At 59.2% G+C, this 22,984-nt stretch overlaps 1 protein-coding gene across 3 annotated transcripts in view; it reads left to right on the top strand.

The window, feature by feature from the left end:
* The first annotated feature begins 1,818 nt into the window (after positions 1–1,818).
* Positions 1,819–22,984, top strand: part of ANGPT4 (angiopoietin 4) — a 36,522-nt gene continuing 15,356 nt past the window's right edge. For all 3 annotated transcript variants that reach the window (XM_066235633.1, XM_066235632.1, XM_066235631.1), the window contains exons 1-5: positions 1,819–2,243; positions 13,932–14,087; positions 15,655–15,776; positions 19,106–19,338; positions 22,113–22,228. In XM_066235633.1, coding sequence (XP_066091730.1) covers positions 1,935–2,243; positions 13,932–14,087; positions 15,655–15,776; positions 19,106–19,338; positions 22,113–22,228 — 936 coding nt within the window. In that variant the 5' untranslated portion in view covers positions 1,819–1,934. The remainder of the gene's footprint in view (positions 2,244–13,931; positions 14,088–15,654; positions 15,777–19,105; positions 19,339–22,112; positions 22,229–22,984) is intronic.

The following is a 22,984-nucleotide window of genomic DNA, read 5'->3' as shown; positions in this document are numbered from 1 at the left end:
CTCGCACGCAGGGTCGGAGGCGGTGCGACCCCCGACAGTCGAGGCCGGTGCGAGCGCGGGGCCCTCGGTACACGGGAAGCTCAGTGCGTGCTGGTGCCTGATAACCGGCTGCCTTTCCTGTTCCTGCCAGAGCCCCCCACACACCTGGTGGAATGTCCTCCGTCCTCCGGATGAGCCCCCCGTCAGCCACTGTCCCCAGCTGCCTGCCCTGCTCGACTCTCCTGACAGGATTTGGGAGAACAAAAGGAAAAAACAATACCCAACAGCCGGATCTGCCCTCACTCAGAGGAAAAACGCAGAGAAAGCCAGCGGGCAGCCCACCCGGGAGAGCCGCCCCCGACTCCGGGCATCTGCTGCCCGGCAGGCACGGCCCCCCAGTCCTTGCCCTCACGGGGCGAACTGTCCAGTGGGTGGGTGTTGGGGGGAGGGGAGGCTGAGAATAACTAGGACACGGACAACGATTTAAATGGATTATCTGGTGCTCGCCCTGAACCAGCACTGCTCTAGCTTGCTTACTTTTCATGTCACACCCTGGGAAGTGGACGGCGCCTACCGGGGCGGGCCAGAGTCGCTTCACAGTTGTTCGTGCGGAAAGAAAGACAGGCGGGTTGGGATGACGACAGTGGCTTCATGAACTCTGTGTGTCGCGGCCTCACAACTGGGACCGTACTTTTTGTCCACCCCTGCCTGGGTTTTCCTTGGTTTGTTAAGAGGAAACAGGAAGCACAGAGAGGTTGAGTGACTTGCCCAAAGTCAAACAGCTGACAAGTTGTGGAGTCAGGCTCTGGAGCAGCAGCAGATGGGTCAACGGGCCCTCAGTCCCCATGCTGAGGACTCACACACATGCCTCGTGCGCGAGAAGTGGGGCCTCCCCAGCTGATAGGTCAGGATATGGAGGCCCAGCAAGGTGAGGCTGCCCGCCGAGGTCTCAGGGGCCAGCGGCTGCAGAATGGGCTTCAGAGCCAGCCGCCCGGGTCTCCAGGGATGCACCCCAGGCCCCTCTCCCCACCGGCTACCTCCGCCCTCCAGCCCAGCCACAGGCGGCCCCAGAGCAGTCTGGCCCAGGACGGGACAACATCTCAGGACTGTCACAGGAACTGAGCCAGGGCCACCTCAGGGCCACAACATCCCCTGAGGCCCAAGGGAGAAGGGAGGACACAGCCAGCTGCCCAGCGAAGGGTCTGCTCCACCAGCCCTGTGAGGACTTTCTGTGTCCGGCCAGCCTCACCCCTCGGCCCCTCCCTTTGCTCTCTCCGGGGTCACTTCACTTGTGTTCCAAGTGCTAACACAGCCAGCGCAGGACTGAGCTGGGGGGGGGGGGGAGAAAGGGCAGGCTTAGAGGGGGGGGAGGCTGAAATCTGAGATTCCAGCCTTAGTGGGGGGAGGCTGGAGAGAGAGACAGAGACAGGAAGAGAGAGTTCAGCAGCTTTTGGTTTTCTGAAGCAGGCATGGCAGGCGTCGGGGGTTTGGTGTCTGTGTGGGTTTGAGTCTGCATGTGTGCACACATGTGCATGCGTGTGTGTGTGTGTGCATGTGTGTGTGCTGTTGTCTTTCCTGCACCCCGGCAGGGCGGCCAGGCCCCCGCTGGGTAGGAAGAGGGCTCTGAGGGCCCGCAGGCAGAGCTGGGACGGTGCATAGACAGGGTCGGGAGAGGGCCAGTGAGGAGGAAGGAAGGGAAAGGGGGAAGAATGGAGGTGAGGGAGAGTGTGGGAGCGGGAGGGAGGCGGTGGGCGGAGCGGAGCAGCTGTGGCATCTGGAGCAAGTATAAATAGCCGTCCGGGTGGAGCCCAGCCAGACAGGGGTTCGCAGCTGCAGCCGCTCTGCGGGCGAACCTGTCCGCTGTTGGCCAACAGTGGGTACTTCCTGGGTGCGGAGCGGGGCCCCGGGGGACTCTGACCGCATACCCCTCACTGTCATCGTCGTCACGTCTTTGGATGCTCTCCTGGCCAGCCATGCTGCTGGCTGGCCTCCTCCTCACGGTGGCCACCATGACTGCGGCCCAGCGGAGGGGGCAGGAGGCCGGAGGGCGCCGCCGGGCGCACCGGGTCCAGCAGGGCCAGTGCAGCTACACCTTCGTGCTGCCCGAGCCCGAACCCTGCCCTCCGGGGCCCGAGACCTTCCGGGGCTCCAACAGCCTCCAGAGGGACTCGCCAGCCACGGCGCTGAACCTCGGCGAGTGGTCTGCCCAGCGGGTGCGACAGCTGGAGAAGGTTCTGGAGAACAACACGCAATGGCTGCAGAAGGTACAGCCGGGCCTGCGGAGGGGGTGGCGGCGGTGGCGGCGGCGACTGGCAGCTGGAGCACCCGCCCCAGAGGCCTTCCGGGGGCACAGGGGCCAGGCTGACGGGACTCTTGTCTCTGAATTGTACAGATTGAGACAACAAGGCCCAGAGAGGGCAGGGATGGGCCGAAGGCCACACAGCAAGACCGGGCAGGGTCCGCTCCGGAAACCTGACCCCCTAACTGCCATTCATTCATTCGCCCGATAGAAAGTGGTGGAGAGCTACTACTATGGGGCGGGCCCTTCCTAGGTGCTGGGCGGATACAACAGCAAATGAACCTTACGTCCCTTTCTGGACCAAGGGGGACAAGAGGCATAAAGAGATGAACGGTAAAAATCTACTATGTCAGATGGTGAAGCAAAATGAAGGAGGGGAAGAGGCGAGAAGTGACCAGGGTGGTTGTTTAAGGCCAGAGCAGTCGAGGGGGGGTGACATGTGAACTCTGAGAACAAGTGACCTGAAGGAACAGCCCACACAGGTGCCTGCGGGGAGGCCCTTACCACAAAGGGGTCCGCAGGTGCAAAGGTGGGGAGGTGGGGATGCTGTCGGGGTGCCTGGGGAACAGCAGGCTGGCCAGGGTGGCCGGAGCAGAGAGGGAGGGGGACCACGGGCTGAGGGACGAGACCCGAGAGGGGAGCGGAGGGCAGAGCCAGCCCCGTTGGGCCGTGAGGGCCTCCGGAAGGACTCTGGCTCTTGGCCCGAGCATCACGGGAGCCACTATGTGGTTCTGAGCCGGGAGAGACAAACCTGAATCAGTCTGAACGGACAGACAGGGTGAAGATTTGAGGCCCAGGGAGGAGGCTGCTGCCACCACCAGGGAGGACGGGCAGGAGGCCTGAGGCAGGGGGACTGGCTGGGAAATAGGTGTCATCGTCAGGTTCCGGGATATTCCGAAGGAGGAGGAAGGGGCTGTGCTGATGGAGGGGCTGTGGGGTGGGAGAGGTCAAGGAGATGAGGACACCCCCCTGCCCCCCACACCCCCGTCGTGGCCCAAGGCAGGAGCAACTCTCGGATCTCCCGTCCTCGCTGATTTAACAAGCACCCCGAGCACCTACTATGCGCCAGGCCCTCGGCGGGGCACTGAGGTCCAGAGGTGGAGGAGGCAGGCGCGGCCCTGGGTGGATGCTCGGGCAGGAGGGGCATCCTGCCGGGTCCCCTAAGTAGGAGCTCCCGAGGGAGCGAGCAGGCCCCAGGCCCCAGGCCCCAGGCCCCAGGCCCTGGGTCAGTCCCATCGACAGTGGGGGATGGAGGGGAGTAAACCGACTCTCGGAGCTTTCCAGTGTATTAAAGGGCAGACCGCGGCTTCCAGACCAAGGCGCGCACAGAGGAGGCGAGAATGTTCCCCAGGTGCCTCTCAAGGAACGGGCCCCCTTGCCCCACGGTGTCCGAATGGTTTACTCACGTGTCCGAGCCACAGCGTCTGCTCCCCCATCTGCGCACATGTATTTTATGCGTATGCGTCTGCAGCCATATTAAGATCATATGTACAGGGCATGACACAAACAAAACTGAACATTAAGAAGATAGCACGTGAAATCATGTGAACTGAAGTTCTGGTAGCTTCCTCCTTTTTCCCCAAAGGGCGGCCTTTGCCCACACCCTGGGCTGACCCATTCTCAAGGCCCACGGCTTTCCCACACCTTACACAGCTAACAGCCTGCTTAGTGCAGGCACTGCTGTACACATCCGGGCGCACGCGCACTTAACCTCCGGTTTCGTTCCTGCCCAGACCGTCTGCCCGTCTCCTCGGCCCTCGCTTACCCTCGCTTACCTTCTTCCGGTGGTCCTCTGTGCACCTGCTCTCCCACCACCGGCCCTGCGACACTTCCAGCCTCTACCATCCCCCTCCCCCAGGTCCCCCTCCAGGGAGCGCTGGTCTTCACACGCTGGAGCTGACCCAGTGAGGGCCCACGCCACCCTGAAATCTGTGTGTGTCCCTTTGGGCACCTGTCCCCAGTCCCATCCCATAAGGGTGATTCCAAACCTCACCCTCCTCAAGCCTCTATGGTGAACCCCACCCCATTCTCATTCTTTCCCTGGAACAACGGGGGTGGGGGTGGGGTGGGGGGGGAGAGAAGTGCCCTCCGGTCCCCAGGGCCTTCCGGGCTCAGAGACGGGGCTCCTCCAGGGCCCACGGCCACTCTTCCCTCCGAGGCTGTGAGCCCCACCCTCCGCAACCCCTCAACCTCCTTAAACCGTCCGACCCTTCCCGCGTCTCCACCCTTGGCTTCTTCACCCACAAAGTGGGGTGACAACACTAACTGCCACCATGCGGATTTAACCAGACGAGGCACAGGAAGCCCTCGGCCCGGAGCCTGGCATGGAGCAGCCTCTCAATCAATGTTGGCTGTTGCCGGCAGGGGGCGCTCCCTGGAAACAGAAACATGGGTCCCACCCCTCCCGGGCCCTTCCTCCCCTCAGCTGAGACACTGGACGCCTGGCTCAGGGATGGGCAGCATTGGCACAGCCGTCCCTCTCCCTGCCCCTCGCCCTGGCCCCAACCAGGGACGCCCGCAACCTTCTGTGGCCGCGGTTGGGACCGTCCTCTGGCTCTTCTCTTGTGCATTCCTTCAGTCCAGAGTCCTTGAAACTCCAACGTCCCTTTTTGGCTTCTGTTGTAACATCCCAGAAGAGGCCAAAAAAAACCCCAAAAATGAGTTTCAAAATAGCCTTGTCTAGTAGCATCATCATCATCATCATCATCACCATGGCCACCAGGGGTGACCAGGGGTGACAGGAGGTAACCTGCCTCCCCAGCCCCAGCACCCAGCAAAATTCTGCTCACTGGGTGGGTGTGGGGTGCTCTCAGTGGCCCCCTGTTCAGGTGAGGACACTGAGGCCAAGGAAGGGAAGGGACCTGCCACTCACACAGCAGGAAAACCACCCATGATTCTTCCTCCACACTCCAGGTCCCTTCTGGTGACCGGAGGGTGTCAGGGTGGGGGGGGGAGGCACAATCTGAGAGAGAGAGAGAGAGAGAGAGACAGTAGATGCCCCCTCAGGGCGGGGGGGGCACGGTCTGAGAGAGAGACGGTGGAGGCCCCCTCCCGCCTCAGCATTCTGGCATCCCCCACACCCACCCTTCTCCCAGCATGCAGCTTTCTAGGGCCCTTCTGCCCTGTGCTCAGGTGTGCAAAAGGTGGGCAGGGGGGCGTGCACCCTGCCTTTGCTCCCGCTCCCTTCCCACGAACCCCTCCCCCTTCCCTTCCTTCTGCTGGGCTCACCTTCCTTCCACCTCTCCCTCCTCCTCCTCCTCCTCCTCCTCCTCCCCCTCTCCCTCCCCCTCCCCCTCCCCCTCCTCCTCCTCCTCCTCTGGAAAGCTCCAGCCACCGTGACTCATGTCCGGATGGTTGGTGGGCCGTACATCAGCTCCTGGCAGCAGACAGGAATGTGGAGGGGGTGAACGACCAAGCCAGCCAGAGAGCAGGCTTCCCTCGCGGAGCGGGGTGGCTCAGTGGTTAGCCACGTGGCCTCCTGCGGTCTCGCCGCAGCCTCGCTCCGGGACCCAGCGCGGGCCCTTCCCCCGGTGCCTCGTCGGAGAGGCACGCCGTGTGGGTCAGGAGTGGCGGAGCTGGGGAAGCATCTGCCCCCAGCATGTGCCCAGAGGAGGCGCACGCTGATCTCTGTCACCCCCCACCCCCAGGGACCCCAGCCATCCCAGCGGGGAAGTGCCCCCCCAGGGGCCCACTCTGCAGAGGACACAGCCCCCCCAGGCTCCTGGTCCACCCTCAGCACCCAAGGGCAGCACACCGTCCTCTGAGTCTCGGGGGCCCCAGGGCAGGACAGACTCCGAACCCCGACACTGTGGGTCCCTCCACTTTCTCACCCATGCCAGTGCTGGTACTGGTACCAGTACCAGTACCGGCTGGCCCTCTGTGCCCACGCCACTGTCTGTCTCTGCCTCTCTGTTTTTATCTCTGTGTCTCTCTGCCTCTTGCGGTTCCCTCCTGGGGCCGTCACAGCGGCCCCCTCGGTTTCCAGTGTATGTGTCACTGTCACTCTCTGATTCTCCCTCCTGTCTGGCTGGCATCTCCCCAAGTCTCTCAGGTTCCCCTCTAACCACTAGGCAACCTGCTCCCCACAGCCACCTCTACCTCCCCAGGTGTCTACACGCTCTGTTCACACTGGAGGACACACCGGCCAATGGCCAGCGCCTACCCCTCAGCCAGGCTGCTCTGCGGGGGGGGGGGGCCCTCTTTCTCTTCCCCTCCCGCTCCCCAAGCCCAGGGGGAGCCCTCAGGGGCTGGGCAGGAGCCTCAGACCTGGCACTGCCCCTAGCTCTGCTGTGTGTGCTCTGGGTCCCTGACATCAAGCCTCAGACCTGGCACTGCCCCTAGCTCTGCTTTTTGCTCCGGGTCCCTGACATCAAGCCTCAGAATAACTCAGCCCCTCAGCCTGGCGGTCGCTAGGCCTCGCCTGGGTGGCCGTGGGCCTAAAACACGTCCAGCAGAAGGCGGCGTGGGGGGCGTGGGGGCCCTGGCCCAGCCGAAGACCCTCCCTCCCTGCCCCGGCCTCCCCGGGCTGCCCGTAAATTCTTGGCATTTCCAGCCCTGGGTTATCCAAACAAGAAATAAATCTCAGTTGTCGAATCAAATCTCCCGGGGTTTGATTTCCTAACCTTACCGCTGGCTGCTTTCTGTCTGGGGCTGGGGGTTGGGGTGGAGGAGACAGCATCTGTTTCTTGGAGGAATAAGGTTATTTTACCAAGAAGGGAGCCTAGAAAGACTGGCACAGATGCCCTCAGCCTGGCGATGGCCTGTGGTGGGAGGCACACACGGCTCTCCCCAGAGGGACGGGTTTATTTGTGCAAGCGGCTCATCCTGGCCATCCCCTGGGGGCAGGGCCATGTGTTTCCGGCTTTCCCTCTAGGTCCCGGGCTCGGCTGGCGGGGTGTCCAGACCCTCTCCCTCTCTTCTCCTTGGGCAGGAAATGTGAGAAAACAGGCCCGAGGTCTGCCCTCCCCCACACACAGCCTGTGCCTCGGGCCTCGGAGCGTTTGCTTAACCGTGGAGCCAGCTCGGAAATGTCTGGAATGGACCCCAGGAACCCTCTGTGGGAGCTGAGGCAGGCCGAGCCGCGGTCAACAGGTCATCCCAGTGGGGGCTACTGACCAGCGGTGGGGTCCCGGGGCAGCCAGCCACCTGTGTCATCTGGTCCTTCTGCAAAGTGGAGCTGGAAACCCTCCCTGCCTCCCAGAGAGCACGCAGGATAAAGAAAGATAACGGGGCACCGACTAGGCGCTAAATGCGTGCTCAACGCTGACCCGCGCTTGAGAGAATTACTGCAATTAATTCTCACCACAAGCCTATGAAGCAAGAGCACCCGCCCATTAACAGACGGGGAAACTGAGGCACCAGGTGGTGACGTGACTCACCCAAGGCCACACGGCCAGGAGGGGTGAGGTCAGAGTCTCCCGCTCCAGACACCCTCCCACCTCAGGCCTCCGCACTCGTCTCTGCCTCCGTCTGTCTGTCCAGAGTCCCCTCCCTCCTTCCCGACTTCCCCTGGCTGGCCCCTTCTCACCAGGCTCGGCTCCGACACCCCCCCTCTCAGCGAGGGCCCCCCTGCCCCTGGGGCTGAACTTGCCCCGGACCCCGATCACGACCCCATCTTACTTTCTTCCGAGCTCTCATCACTGTTGGAATTTAATGGATGGATTTAGTGGGACACCCTGGAATCAGATAACCTGTCAATTCTGTTCTGTCCCAATTTCCTGGTACCCAGGAAAGCGCCCAGCATGTAGTAGGCGCTCAAGAAATAATCCCGGGGGAGGGGCGATCCATGCGTGAAACGCAGGGTGAGGGAGTTCTCTGAGGACACGCATTTGTTATGACGATATGTATTTATACCTGGGGCGTCTGGAAAGAACCTTTGTTGGGTGGGTTTGGTTTTTATAGTATTTTATTCTCCACACAGTGAAATTCACCCTTGTGACATATAGTCCGAGGAGTTCTGACAAACGTGTACAGTCCACAATCATGATATAGACGTGGCCTAACTCCAGAAAGTTCTTGCGTCCCTTTGTGGTCCGTCCTTGCCCTCACGCTTCGAGCCCCTGGCAGTGGACTCTGACTTTTCCAGAAAGTCATAGGAATGAATCAAACAGCAAGTAGCCTTCTGCGTCTGGCGTTTAAACACCTGAGAGGGCCCTGGCCGGTTTGCTCAGTGGTAGAGTGTCGGCCTGGCGTGCAGAAGTCCCGGGTTCGATTCCCGGCCAGGGCACACAGGAGAAGCGCCCATCTGCTTCTCCACCCCTCCCCCTCTCCTTCCTCTCTGTCTCTCTTCCCCTCCCGCAGCCAGCCGAGGCTCCACTGGAGCAAAGATGGCCCGGGCGCTGGGGATGGCTCCTCGGCCTCTGCCCCAGGCGCTAGAGTGGCTCTGGTCGCAGCAGAGTGATGCCTGGAGGGGCAGAGCATCGCCCCCTGGTGGTCATGCTGGGTGGATCCCAGTCGGGCGCATGCGGGAGTCTGTCTGACTGTCTCTTCCCGTTTCCAGCTTCAGAAAAATACAGAAAAAGAAAAAAAATAAAAAAATAAACACCTGAGAGTCATTCAGGTTGAGGGTTCCTTCATGCTGTGAGGGTTCCTTCACAGTGCTGAGTGGAGTCCATTGGGCGGAGGGACCAGAATTGTTGATCTGATCCCTAGTGGAAGTCTTCTTTGTTATTTAAACAATGCAGGAGATAAAAAAGCTCCAGAAGACCTCCTTGGCTACTCAGGTCGCTCCTTCACAGATGCTCACCTGGCTGTCTTTCCGAAATACCTGTCTGCTCCCCCTCTCCTGTCAAAGCTCCCTCCCTCTCCTCAAGGCCCTTTCCAATGCCTTCTCCTCAACAAGGAGCAGGATTGACTGTCCCATGTCACCCACTGAAAAAGTGAGCTCAGAGAAACATAGCTCTCAACTACTAGAGGCCCCCAGCTGCAGTGGGACAGAGTCAGAACTCAAGCCCAAGGCCAAGGGGGGAGGGGGAGAGTAGCCCAAGGGCCAAAGGTCAGCCTCTTTGCAGGCTGGAAGGGGGCTGGGAGTCCAGGCCCCCATTCTCCATCTCAGCCCTAAAAACTGGCCAACATGAGGACGGGCAGAGAAGGCGCAGGCCCAAGGGTGGGGGCAGGAGGAGGCTGTGGCACCCCGCCCTGTGTGGGTGTCCCCACGGGGCCTCCGCTGGCTCCTGCGTCCTGGCCCAGACCCCCACCACACAGGCTGACATCAGTCCCCAGAGCCCCACCTTGGCCACACTGGGCCCATCTGGCCTGGATTACCCATCCCAGAGCTCATGCGGTGGGCGGGCGTATTTGGCAACTAGGGTGATGAGTCCCAGCTGCGGGTGGCCTTGGTCCCGCCAGCCACTGGCCGCCCAAGGACCAGTGAGAGACTAAGGAGGGAACCAAAGGAACTGCTGTCACTCAAGATGACCCCCCCCAAGCTACCCCGAGGTCCCGCCCAGCCCTGCAGACCCTCGAGGAAGCCCCCGAGCCAGGAGTCTCGGAACCTAGCCCACCACGTCGTGACCTTGGGCAAGCCTTCTGGGCCTGAGTTGGTCCATCTGCCCGGAAGGCCTTGTGGCAGGAACGAACCCGCTCTTTGACAGCGTGGAGCCGAAGCTCGGGGCCTAGGAGTCTGCATCCTAAACCAGGTCCCAGGAGGTGCGTGCCTCATGGGGAAGTCCCAGGGCAGCCTCAGTGTGGCCCTGCTCCCCCTCACCCACCGTGGGGCGCCCTGCCAGCCACAGGTTAGAGCCCTGGGGGGCTAACAGGTGTGGTGGGCGGGGGGGGGGGCAGCAGGCTCTGACCCGTGGAGATGAAGGTAGCCTGGCTTGATGGAGGCAGAGGGAAATGAACCAACTCAAAACCTGCTCTGTGATCGCAGTGGCCAGAACTCGCTGGTGGGTGGAGTAGGGCAGGTGAGAGAAAGAAGAGTCCAGGGTGAGGTCCGGGTGTGGGGCGTAAGGCCTGGTAGGGGCCATTTACTGAGAGGGGGAAGCCGCAGGGAGGGCGGGGTGGGGATGCAGGGGCTGGGGGTGGTGGGAGCTGAGGGGTCAGGCGTTCCGCGCTGGGTGCTTTGGCTTGAGCTGCTCGTCGGGAACCCCTGTGGGACAATGGGTAGGGGGCACATGCAGGGGAGAAGTCTGGGTGGGAGACAGAGGGGGTGTCATCCGCATGGAGGGGGGGTGGACATCCTGGGACCAACAGGAGCACCTGCTGCAGGGCCCCGATGCAACTGATCAGATGAGAGCATCAGACCACCCAGTGCGGTTGCAACTGTAAATCGCAACATTACACTTAAGTCCGGTGCTCTTGGCTGTAGCGTCATCCAGTGGCGGGTTGGAGAATGGCTGTGATTCCGGAGCCATACTGTATAACACACGTGTTACTATGTGACATGAAACTGTGCATGATTTCTATCGGTAATGAAGTCAACCCACAGTGGTATGTATGGTGTGTGGGCTGTGCTCACAACGGAAGGACATGCCGAATTTTAATTACAGGCTACTGTACAAAAGATGTACATTTCTTTTGCCGCCCACATTCATGGACCCGCTGAATTTTCTTCACAGACCCTGTGGTTCCCCCCATGAAGGACCCTAGACCTAGGGAGGGAACGTTCAGAGACAGGAGGGCCCAGGACTAGACTCGGAGACCCCCCCCCCAAGGTGTAGGAACCTGGTTTAGGAGGAAGCAGAGAGGAGGTGTGGGGGTGGGGGGAGGACAAGAGGAAAACCAGGGGAAAGTGCTTCCAGAAGAAGGGAGTGGTCGTCTCAGTTCACTGCTGCTGAGATAGAGAAACAGATGAGAACAGGGAAGTGTCCCCCGACCCTGCCTTTGTCAGGCCAGGGCGGGGGGTGCACAGAATTAACAGGATCAATTACATATATATATATATATTTTTTTTGAGCGTGGTTTAACTACACAGCTTTTATCATATAATTCTTTTTTTTTTTGTATTTTTCTGAAGCTGGAAACGGGGAGAGACAGTCAGACAGACTCCCACATGCGCCCGACCGGGATCCACCCGGCACGCATGCCCACCAGGGGCGAAGCTCTGCCCACCAGGGGGCGATGCTCTGCCCCTCCGGGGCATCGCTCTGCCGCAACCAGAGCCACTCTAGCACCTGGGGCAGAGGCCAAGGAGCCATCCCCAGCGCCCAGGCCATCCTTGCTCCAACGGAGCCTTGGCTGCGGGAGGGGAAGAGAGAGACAGAGAGGAAGGAGGGGGGGGTGGAGAAGCAAATGGGCGCTTCTCCCATGTGCCCTGGCCGGGAATCGAACCCGGGTCCCCCGCACGCCAGGCCGATGCTCTACCGCTGAGCCAACCGGCCAGGGCCCATATAATTCTTTATCCTTTTTTTTTTTTTGTATGTGTGAAGTACACCACAACAATGTTGTTACATTGTTTTAAGGGCGAGGATGGAGAAAGTGGAGACAGTTTGTCTGAGACATGGTATTATGGAGGGGGAGCAGAGACATTGGAGGCACAGCTGGAGGGGTCTTTGGGGCCGGATATTTTTTTTCTTTATTTTTTAGATGGAAGCTATTGAAGCATGTTGCAGGGGACAGTGGGAGGGGCCCTGAGGAGGCAGGGGAAGGAGGGGGGCGGGCAACGGGACAGAGACTTGAGAAGCTCAGAAGAAGGCGTGGCCAAAACAGCGCAGTTGGGAGAGGTTAGACGGAAGAAGCTCAGAAGTGCCTGTCTCCCTGGTCCTCAGTCCCCTTTGTGACCTCTCCACCCAGTGTCCTCACACTTGACTGCGCATCAAATTCATCTGGGTGGCTGGGGGCCTCCGCAGAGTTTCTGACTCAGGAGTCTGGGGCGTGACCGAGAATTGTGCGTTTCTAACAAGCTTCCCTGGTGCTGAGGCTCCAGGGACCGCACTCTGAGAACCACTGTTCCGACCACTGCCGTTGCGCCCACACGCGCCCCCTTCAGGATTTGACTCCGCACTACAATGGAATGGGCTCTTTCTAGAAAGCACTCTGGGGAGGAAGGGAGGGGCACAGCCAACTGAGATGGATGGGAGAGAGGAGAAGAGATGGAGGGGGAAGCAGCCAGAGCCTGGCCCCCACCTCTCCCCGGGGAGAACCAGTCTTTCCAGGGACCCCGGGAGCTGCCTTAGTGGGGTCTCGTGTAGACGAGGCAGAGAGTGAGGAAGGAGGCTGGAAGGCGGAAGGGGGGTGGCAAGAGGCCAGCACGTGTGTAGAATGGAGAAGGAGTGGACGGGGGGCACTGAGCCCTGAGAACACTCCTCCTTTGCAACTTGATCCTGGCGTCACTGCCAGACATCTGCTCTTGGGGGGAAAGCATCATGTCAAAGAAATAAATGAGCCCTGGCAGGTTGGCTCAGCGATAGAGCACCGGCCTGGCATGTGGATGTCCCGGGTTCGATTCCCAGTCAAGGCACACAGGACAAGCACCCATCTGCTTCTCCACCCTTCCCCCTCTCCTTTCTCTCTCTCTCTTCCCCTCCCACAGCCAAGGCTCCATTAGAGCAAAGTTGGCCCGGTGCGGAGGATGGCTCCATGGCCTCCGCCTCAGGCGCTAGAATGAATGGCTTGGGCTGCAATGAGCCAGAGGGGCAGAGCATCGCCCCCTGGTGGGCATGCTGGGTGGATCCCGGTCAGCCGCATGTGGAAGTCTGACTGCCTCCCCGCTTCTCACTTCGGAAACACACACACACACACACACACACACACACACACGAAAGAAATGCACGATACCTGTGACCTTGTCGGATCCCAGAACTTTCAGGCTGGGAGAAGAATCCTTGGAGACTGGCCTGATCTGCCCTGTTTGGCAGATGGGAGAGCCAGGGAAACAAAAGAAAGTCCAGTTTGGCAGATGGACCTACAAACTCTTATACTGGGCAAGAGGTGTCCATATGCTCCGCTGCGGGCTCTCCCCTAGGAAGCTGGGAAATGGGCATGACTTTGGGGGCTGTGCCCTGACCCTCACTGCTCCCCCTTTTCTATCAAGCCATTGAAAGTCATATTTACTGAGCACCCAGCGTGTGGTAAGCATTGTGCTATATACCTGGAGGCAAAATGGTGAGCGGGACCAAGTCCCTGACTTCATGGAACTGACAATCCAAATCCAAGGGAAACACAGGCAATAGATGTAATATAAAGTCAGAGATTGATACGTGGTAAGAAGAGACCTGAAATGACATGAAGGAGGGAGGCATGCTGACGGGGATGATGGGGAGAGGGGCTTCCAGGCAGAGGAAACAGCACGTGCAAAGGCCCTGAGGTAGGCACATGCTTACTGTGTTGAAGGGATATCACAGAGGCTGCTGCCTCTGGAGTGAGTAAGGAACAGAGGACTAAAAGGGAAAATCAGAGCAGCAGCGGGTGGCCATGTTGTGCAGGAAGCTGCAGTCATAGCAGACTTTGGGCTTTCCCCCAAGGGAGATAGGAAGCCTGGGAGGGTTTTGAGCCGAGGAAGAATGCGGTTTGACTTAGGTCTGACAGGCTCCCTCTGGCTGCCCCGTGGAGGACGGAGTAGGGAGAGAGGGACACGGGTGGAGGAAGAAAGACCCGAGAGAAAGCTGCTGGAATAGTTCAGCTGGCTGCTCTGTGTCCTCCCTGGGGACACAGGGAAGGGGCAGGAGCCATCCCCAGCCCCTGCCCACAACCTCAGCCCACGGTCTCTCCACAGCTAGAAAGGTACATCCAGATGAACTTGAGGTCGGAGCTGGCGCAGGTCCAGCAGCACATGGTCCAGAACCAGACGGCCACCATCCTGGAGCTGGGCACCAGCCTCCTGAGCCAGACCACCGCCCAGACCCGCAAGCTGACGGACGTGGAGGCCCAGGTACCAGAGGGAGGGCGGGCGGCATGGCGGGGGCGGCGTGGGGGGGCGACCAGGCTGGCTCACAGCCCCGGTCATCTTGCCTTGACTTCCGTTCCTGGGTAACGTCAGGGCCTCCTCTGGGTCTGTACCCCCCTGGGGTCTCTGCCGATGACCCAGTTATAGAACTGTCTCCCACCAGGCCATGAGTGCTGGGGGTGATGCTGGGTTTGGCTCCTTGGCCTCTGTGACTCCGATGCTCAGGTCTGTGCTGGGCACTGGGATGAAGAGGGACAGCCCAGCCCCCTGCCCTCAGGGGGCAAGTGACGAGACAGGAGACAGCTGCATGTGTAGGGGGACGATTAAGTGGACGGATGACCAGGTGACTAAGAAACGGGCACGTGTTGGTTGAACCCTACTACGTGCCAGGCACTGCTGCAGGTACCTGCTTCTAGTTGACAGCACTAAATAGCACAGGTCTGCATCCCGAGGCCCACGGAGCTTGCTCTCTGAGAATTTTCGAGAACAGAAACAGAACATACAACATAACAGAGGCGGATTTAACGGCGGGTGCACCGGGCACGCGCCCTGGGCCCCAACTTCTGAAGGGCCCTGCAAAACCCCAACTTGAACACTTTTTTCTAATGTAAGGGGCCCAACATTTTCTTCTGCGCCCAGGGCTTCAACCGACCTTAATCCGCCTCTGAACATGAACGGATGAGATGACGACGGTGCTAAGGAGACAACAGCTCGGACGAGAGCGGCAGGGAGTGTACCTTTAGATAGCGAAGCCCGGAAGTTCACCACTGAGAAGGGGGATTGGAGCCCTTACTGGGAGAGCAGTCCAGGCAGGGAGACCAGCATGTGCAAAGGCCCAGAGGTGGGACTGGGCTGGCAAGCTCCAGGACCACCAAGAAGGCTAGTGTGGTAGGAGAGGTCAGAGAGGTGAGAGGGGCGGATGGCATCACAGGGCCTTGCAGGCCGTGTGAAGACTGGGCTTTTTCCACATCAAGAGGTGGGAGCCACAGCAGGATTTTGAGCAGAGGGGCCACATCTTAAAAGGCTGCCACAGGCTGCTGCAGAGAGAATGGACTGTCGGGGACAAGGGCGAGAACACAGAGAGCCCCAGCAGCAAACTGGCACAGGACACAGGGCGGGAGATGACAGAGGCCAGGGCCAGCGTGGGGCCGTGGAGGAGGGGGGAAGTGGTCAGGTAGCCATTTGGAAGACAGAGCGGATGGGACTTGCTTGCTGGTGGATTAGATGTAGGGGTCAAGGGTGACTCTTCCTGGGGCCTGAGCAGATGGAGCAATGGAACGGCCATGGGCAGTGACGGGGACAACAAATTCAGGAAGCAGACCATTCAGCAGTTCTGGCCCGTGAGTGAGAGAATGGATGGATGGATGAATGAATGAATGAATGAATGAGTGAGTGGACAACCACAGGAACTAACTGCTGGGAGGGTGGAAACAGGTCAGCAGGTGTCTGCAATGGCAGAGCCCGCGGGCAGGTGGACGGACGGCTGCTGGGCAGTGGGCAGGCCTCCTGCGGGGAGATGCAGCCCCCCACCCACTCCCGCTCGCCGAGGCAGGTGCTGAACCAGACGTCAAGGATGGAGATCCAGCTGCTGGAGACGTCACTGTCCACCAACAAGCTGGAGAAGCAGCTGTTGCTGCAGGGCCACGAGCTCCACCAGCTGCAGGGCCACAACAGGTGGGCACAGCACCGGCCCAGGAGAGGGGCAGGGGCCCACGCTGAGGGGCGGGGCGGGCTGGGAGAGCCAGGGCCGGGCCGGAAGCTGGACTCGGGGTAGTGCCTAGGACAGGGGCTGCAGAGAGAGCTGGGGGTCTGAACTAGGACTGGGGTGATGGCCCATCTGGGGCTAGGGCTGGGACTGGGCGTGGGCAGGGGCAAGGACGAAAATCAGGGTCAGAGACCGGCCGAAGCTTGGAGGGAGGGTGGACTTGGAGGCTGGGCTGAGGCCGGGGCTGGGGGCCCAGCAGGCGCAGAGCCTAGTCACCCAACCCCGGTGGGGACATGGAACAGGCATCTTCCCGGAACTCAGAACATCCTGATTCTTTCTCTCTCCTTCCTTCCTTCCTCCCTTCCTTCCTTCCTTCCTTCCTTCCTTCCTTCCTTCCTTCCTCCCTCCCTTCTTTCCTCCCTCCCTCCCTCCCTCCCTTCCTTCCCTCCCTCCCTCCCTCCTTCCCTCCCTCCCTCCCTCCTTCCCTCCCTTCTTCCCTCCTTCCCTCCCTGCCTTCCTTTTCTTCTTCCCTTCCTTTTTATTTCTTTTTCTTTCTCCACTTTCGTACTTTAGAAACGTTTAACAGCCTTATGGAGCTACAATTTACATACCACACAATTTGCCCTGCAAATTTTAATTAAATGATTTACTTATTCGTAAATAAACAAATCTGATCTCATTCGCAAACTTCCCTTCCCAGAAGCAGCCACAGTTACCAGTTCCTCGTCTGCCGGGTTGGAGAGTCTCTGCATTTATAAGCAAATACAGAGGCGAGAGGGGAACAGCCTTTACCCCACAAAGAAGGAGAGCCATGGGGTGCGGCTAAGGCAGGGAGGCAGACACCGGAGGCTGATTTCAGCTCCAAAACCTGCCAGGGTCAGGATGCTGGAGGAGGCCAAACCAGCAGGCAGAGGCAGCACAGGGCTGGGTGCAGGCGGGACCTGTTGTCTCATCACAGGTCAAGATAAGGCCATAGGATGGCCTGGCTCCCTCTGATCTGTGCAGTTAATGACAGTCTGTCACCTTCTTGTTCTTATTCTCCCGCCCCCAGGTGGGGGAGGGCAAGGACTGGGACACTTGACATCACTCTGAATGGGTACCAGGTGCCTAGAAATCAGTGAAGATGGATGTCACCAGTAAGCTCTCGCCCCGTGGCAATGGCTAAAATTCGAGAATCTGAGTGTGCCCAAATTCTCTCTCTTCCTGCGACATACTTTGCGATCCGGGAGAAATTCCTTCTGCCCTGCTTGGACTTAGCGTTTTAGTCTGGAGAATGGGTCAGTGTAACCGCACATAGAAGAAAAACTGTCCCTCCTGCCCCACCCACAGCAGAGGTCGCCACTCTTCTAGTGTCTTATGTGTCTTTCTATCTGTTCAACCAACAATTTTTTTTTAATTGATTTTAGTAGGAGAGGAAGGGAAAGACAAAGAGAAAGAGAGGCAGGAACATATGTTCCTGCATGTGCCCTGACCAGGGATCAAACCAGCAGCCTCTGTGCTTTGGGACGGTGTTCCACCCAACAGAGCTGTCCAGCCAGGCAGAGCCCAACAGTATTTTTTGAACTATTATAGACACAGGGGCTACAGAAGTGAACAAAGAGGGGGAAATCCCTGCCCCAGTAGAGCTGACATTCCATAAGCTGATAATGTAGGTTTCTTATAAATACATATGAATAGTCCCGTTTCGCCCTGTTTATTTTATTTTTTTTCTGAAGCTGGAAACGGGGAGAGACGGTCAGACAGACTCCCGCATGTGCCTGACCGGGATCCACCCAGCATGCCCACCAGGGGGCGATGCTCTGTCGCGACCAGAGCCACTCTAGCGCCTGGGGCAGAGGCCAAGGAGCCATCCCCAGCGCCCGGGCCATCTTTGCTCCAGTGGAGCCTCAGCTGCGGGAGGGGAAGAGAGAGACAGAGAGGAAGGAGGGGGGGTGGAGAAGCAAATGGGCACCTCTCCTACGTGCCCTGGCCGGGAATTGAACCTGGGTCCCCCGCACGCCAGGCCGACGCTCTACCGCTGAGCCAACCGGCCAGGGCCCCGTTTCACCCTGTTTAAACACAAATGCAGCATTCCACTCGTGGGCAGCTTGGTTTGGGGGTTTGCTTTGTTTTTGGTCATCCTGGAAATGTTTCTTATATATAAGTGCACGACACGCTTGCCCATCCACCTCCGCATCCGCAAGCTTGCTGTCCGGCTGTCCCTGCCTCTGTCCCCACAGCCCCAGGGAATGCCTATCGAGCTTGTCTCCCAAATTGTTTTACAGTTGCAACCAGTAATGCGCTGGATAACATTCATCCCGGGTCTCGCTGTGCGCCCTTGAGCGGATCTGTGAGATAAAATGCCAAACGGGGACGAGCTGAGTCAAACGCCTCTTTCTGTTTCAAAAATTCTCCTCTCTCTCTCTCTCTCTCTTCCTCTCTCTCTTTTCAACTCGTTATAAAAATGTCTCGTACTTACATCATCGGACAATAGAGACCTGTATACAATGACAGGGAAAGTCGTCCCCCTCCCATCCCCACTCCTCTCTGCTAGTCTCCATTCACTCAGACCTGCTCTGCACAAGTAACAGCACTTAGTGGGGTTTTCTTCTGTTTTTTTTTTTTTTTCTTCTACAACACGGGCACCACACTCTATCCTTCCACGGGTATTTCGGCGCCTTTTCCCGTAAGTTCACCTGCAACGCTCTCCATTAACATTAATACTTCCTTTTCTTTCTCTCGTTTTATCCCCGTGCATGTGCAGTTAGACTAGTGGCATTGGTGCGCCAGGGTCGTCCCGCGCCAAGTCCTGGGCATCTTTCCAATTCCATGCAAACGGCCCTGCCTTTTTCCTCTTCGTGGCTCCAGAATATTTACAGGAACAGCAAACAGAACAGACTCGGCCAGGCTCGGCTGTCGGGCATTTGGGCTATTTCGTTTTACTCTGTCAGAACCAGTCCCCTCCCAACGGGCATGCTTGCCCTTGCTCCCCGGATGGCATTTCCTGAGAGCGGGCAGCTGGATCAGAGGGCGAGCAGATTTGGGGCCTGATCCTGGCTACCTGGTTGCTGGCACGTTCCTCCCACCCCCACCTCTTTCCCCCACTGGAACCAAATCCATCTTACTCCCGGCCGAGGCTTTCTTTGCTCCACTCCTCATTCTGTGCCGTGGACCTCCGGGCTTTGTAACCCTGGCTGGACGCTCTACCTCTCTGAGTGTCAGCGCGGGTCTGTAACGGGGGACTCCAAGGAAGGCGCTCAGGAGTGGCTGCCCTGCGCAGACGGTGCGCTCACCGCTGTGCGCCCCGCCCCGCCCGCAGCGTGCTGGAGACGCGCGTGCAAGCCCTGGAGACGCAGCAGCAGGCGGAGCTGGCCGGCCTCCGCGGGGAGAAGGAGCGGCTGCGGCGCCTGCTGAGCCGCCAGAACGGCGCCCTGGCCGGCCTCGAGCGCAGCCTGCGCGCCGCCAGCAGCAACTCCAGCCTCCTGCAGCGCCAGCAGCGCCGGCTGCTGGAGTCGGTGCAGCGCCTGGTGCGCGTGGTGGCGCAGGGCCCGGGTGAGCGGGGCGCCCGGTGCGGGAGGAGGGCCGGGGGGCGTGGACGGGAACTCTGCTTATCCTCCTGGTCCTTTCCCCGGCCTGGAAGCCAGCACTCCCCCACCCCTCTGCCCCCACTTGTGAGATAAAAATAACAAACCATAATAATACTGGGGACAGCAGTCCTAACAGGAACCCACCCAGACTCCTCTCCCTGACTCTGGGTAACCTTGGGCATGCCCCTGCCCCTCTCTCGGCCTCAGTTTCCCCATGTGTTTAATGACGATAATAACAAGAGCACCTCCGGCTCAGACTAACAGTTTTGGACTCCAGGATCCATACTCCATTCCCGCTTGCTTGGGCTTGCCCCACCCTTCCCTGGGCCTCAGTTTCCCTACCTGTAGAATGGAGAGGTGGGACTCAGAGCTCCCCGGAGGACTCCTCTCACCCTAATACCCTTGCCCATGGGCCCAAGAGGGCCAAGCAGAAGTGAGGAGGCACCGCTGCCCCTGACTTAGGAGGAAGAACAATGCATGGGCCCGTTCCCCGTTCCTCACTGGCCCCTTCTAATGGGGCCCACAGGCGTGGCCGTGGCATTCCTGGCCCCAGCTTCAGTCAGTCAGCAAACACTTCCTGAGCACCCGCTGTGTGCCGGGCCGGGGCGTGGGGTGCCGGGCACACAGCAGTGAACACTGGGCCTGCGTCTCTTGCACCCCTCCATCTGTGGGGCTCTGAGGGAAGGAGAGGGAAATGCATATTTGTTGAGTGCCTGCTGTGTGCCCGATGCTCTGCTAGCAGTGCTTCTGGACTTTCCAGACCACCAAAGGCCTAAAAGGCTGTGCTAAGGAAAGGGAACTTTAACCTGAGGGCAGCAGGGAGCCCGTGGGGGCTGTAAACAGGGGAGGACCGCTTTAGGAAGCTGGACTGGAACCAGGGAGAGGAGGATGGCTTGGCAAGAAAGACCCAGGGAAAGGTCCCTCCTACCACGCCACTGGAAAGTCTTTCCAGCACGAGAAATCTAGCAAGAGCGTCGGGTGCCAGATACTGTGGCTGGCAGCGATGTGAGGACAGCGGAGGGCACCATGGCTCCATCTAAGTCAGGCAGACCCTGCTGGGTAACGGTTTGAGACCCAAGGCAGCCAGGACAGGAGAGGCAGAGACCTTCCAAACCATGAGATGCAGAGTGACCCAAACCCATCACCAGCAGGCTCATGGCCCTGGCAGGGAGGCTGCCGGGACTAACCCCATACATGAAATTCCTGAAGCTCTGCCCAGCGCATGGGACCCGGCATGACGCCTCTCCCCACAGGCTCACCACTAACCCAGTCGCCAGCTCTGGCCAATGTCTGCTCACCAGTCTGGGGGGAAGGGCGTGTCGGACACCTCTGGCACCCTTGCTTAAAGGCCCGCCCTCCTGCCACACTGTCACCAGGGAAGGGTGGTACGGCATTATTTCTCCTCTGTCTACATGGAGACACCAAAAGAAAGTGAGTCCCCAAGTGTAGAACAGAAGATTGGATGGAGACAGGCTCAGGAGCCAGGCATCCTGAAATTCAGCAGGAAGCCACCCCTCCATTCCACTCCCTCCTGCTTTGCTTTGTCCTACTGTCGCGGAGGCTGGCAGCAGGTGGAGAACTCAGGGCATTCAGAATGTTAGAAGGACAGGGACACAGGTAGGAAAAAAAAAACCTAACCCATGCACGATATCAGAGACGGCCTTCGCTCACCTGGCCTGTTTGCTCAGCCTGATGTGGGCTGAGGTGGGGACCCGGGGGAGAGGCGTCAGAGGAAGCACAGGGCTTTGCAGTCAGGTGAGCCAGAGTTCGAGCTCTGGCTCCCTCCCTTACTAGCACTGGGCCTGTGCCCAGGTCACCTGACATCTCAGAGCCTCACTTCTCCTCTCCTACAGTGGGAATAATAGTAACACCTGTTTCACCGAGTTCTTGCACAGAGACCAGGGAAGTTCAATGTGAAGGGACTGAGCACAGTGCCTGGGACCAAACGGGACAATGCTGTACCGGGGGGGGGGGCTGTGGAGGGGACCCAGGGCTTCCCACCCAAAGGAGCTCCAAGTACAAATCCCTAGAGCGAGGGAAGGCTCTGCCCCAGCCAGCTGTGTGCCCTGGAGCCACCTACGTCACTCCTGGGTCTCAGTTGTCTGGTCTGTGGAATTGGAAGAACGCATTGGAGTTCAGACCCCAATTACCCGCTTCTGAAAGACTCTAGCAGCCGCCTCTCTGGTCTCTGTGATTTGAGTCTTATCCCTCTGGTCCATAGAGTCTTTTTCCTTGGCACAGTCTGACCTCCTCAGCCTGACATTCAGGGCTGACCCAGCCCCCTGCTGAAATCTCAACCCAACATGTCCTTCCTTGGTGACCCTCAGAGCCAGCCTGGCCCTGACCCTCTCCGGTTGACCAAACAGCCAGAGCTCTCTCCGGCCTCAGCCCTGTTCTCACGGTGTGATCATTTCCCCTCCCGGCCTCCCTCTGTTCCCCTCACTGCCCCCTGTTCCCTGCACACACCAGGACTGCTCCCACCTTGGAGCCTTTGCATATGCTGTTCCCTTTGCCTGGAACACCCTCTCCTTCACCATTCGGACAACTCTTCCTCTTCACCCAGGACCCGACCCCCCTGCCACTTTTTCTAGAAATCCTGCCCAGGTCTGATCCGTCTCCCTGTCCCCAGCACTTCCCAGCCCAGAACCCCGCACGGGGTAGGCAGGAGGGCCCGCCTGGCCCCTCCCCTCTCTCCTCAGCTCATCCCTCTCCCCCGTTGTTTCTGCTTGTCCACGGCAGCCTCCGTGAGGGCCCCTGAGCAGGTGTTCCAGGACTGTGTGGAGATCCAGCGCTCCGGGGCCAATGCCAGTGGCGTCTACACCATCCATGTGGCCAATATGACAGAGCCCAGGAAGGTTAGGGGGCTCTGGGGGGGGGGGGCTGAGGCTATCAGAGGCGCTGAGCCGAGGGCCTCACAGGGAAATCCCCCTCCCACATCAACTTCAGGCCTGTCCAACATCTTAGAGTCCACAGAAGGGGGGGTGCCCCTCCCTGCAGAGCCCCCACCCAGCCAGGCATCACTCAGGGGCTAATGCGGAGGTTCCCAGCGTCAGAGGTGCATACCCTCCTCCGGCACCTTCCCCGGAGATGCCTTTAAGATGGAATCGCAGGAAACAGTTCTGTGTCGGTTAAGGCAATGCTAGCTGACCTAACAAACGAACCCCGAAATTCCAGGGTCTGAACACGAAGAACTTTATTTCTAGTTTCCATATCGTCCATTGAGGGCAGGGACCGAGGCACACGGCTCCACCTGGGAAATTAGGGACTGTCATCAGTGAGTGGCTCCCAAGGTTGCCCTGAGCTCTGAGGTCCAGTTAACAGATGAAAAGGGAGAGTCCAGGGAAAAGGCAGAGGTCAGGAAGGAAGGTTTGGGGGCCAGGCCCGGCAGTGGACATCAGGTCCATATTGGCATCCAGTGACTTGAAGGGAGCCCAGTACACAGGACGTGCTCAGATAACGTGTCCACCGAATGGAGCAGCATTTCTTGAGTCTGTACCGCGTGCCAAGCAATTACATCTACTGGCATTTAGTCCCTACAGCGACCCTGCCAACAGAGAGCGAAAAGCCTGCATTTACTTAGTTCCTGGTCTGTGACAGGCTCTGTTCTTCCC

Source organism: Saccopteryx bilineata, chromosome 6 (assembly GCF_036850765.1).
Source record: "Saccopteryx bilineata isolate mSacBil1 chromosome 6, mSacBil1_pri_phased_curated, whole genome shotgun sequence".
Lineage (NCBI taxonomy): Eukaryota > Metazoa > Chordata > Mammalia > Chiroptera > Emballonuridae > Saccopteryx > Saccopteryx bilineata.
The sequence above is the reverse complement of the archived record's forward strand: the minus strand, read 5'-3'. Positions and strand labels throughout refer to the sequence as shown.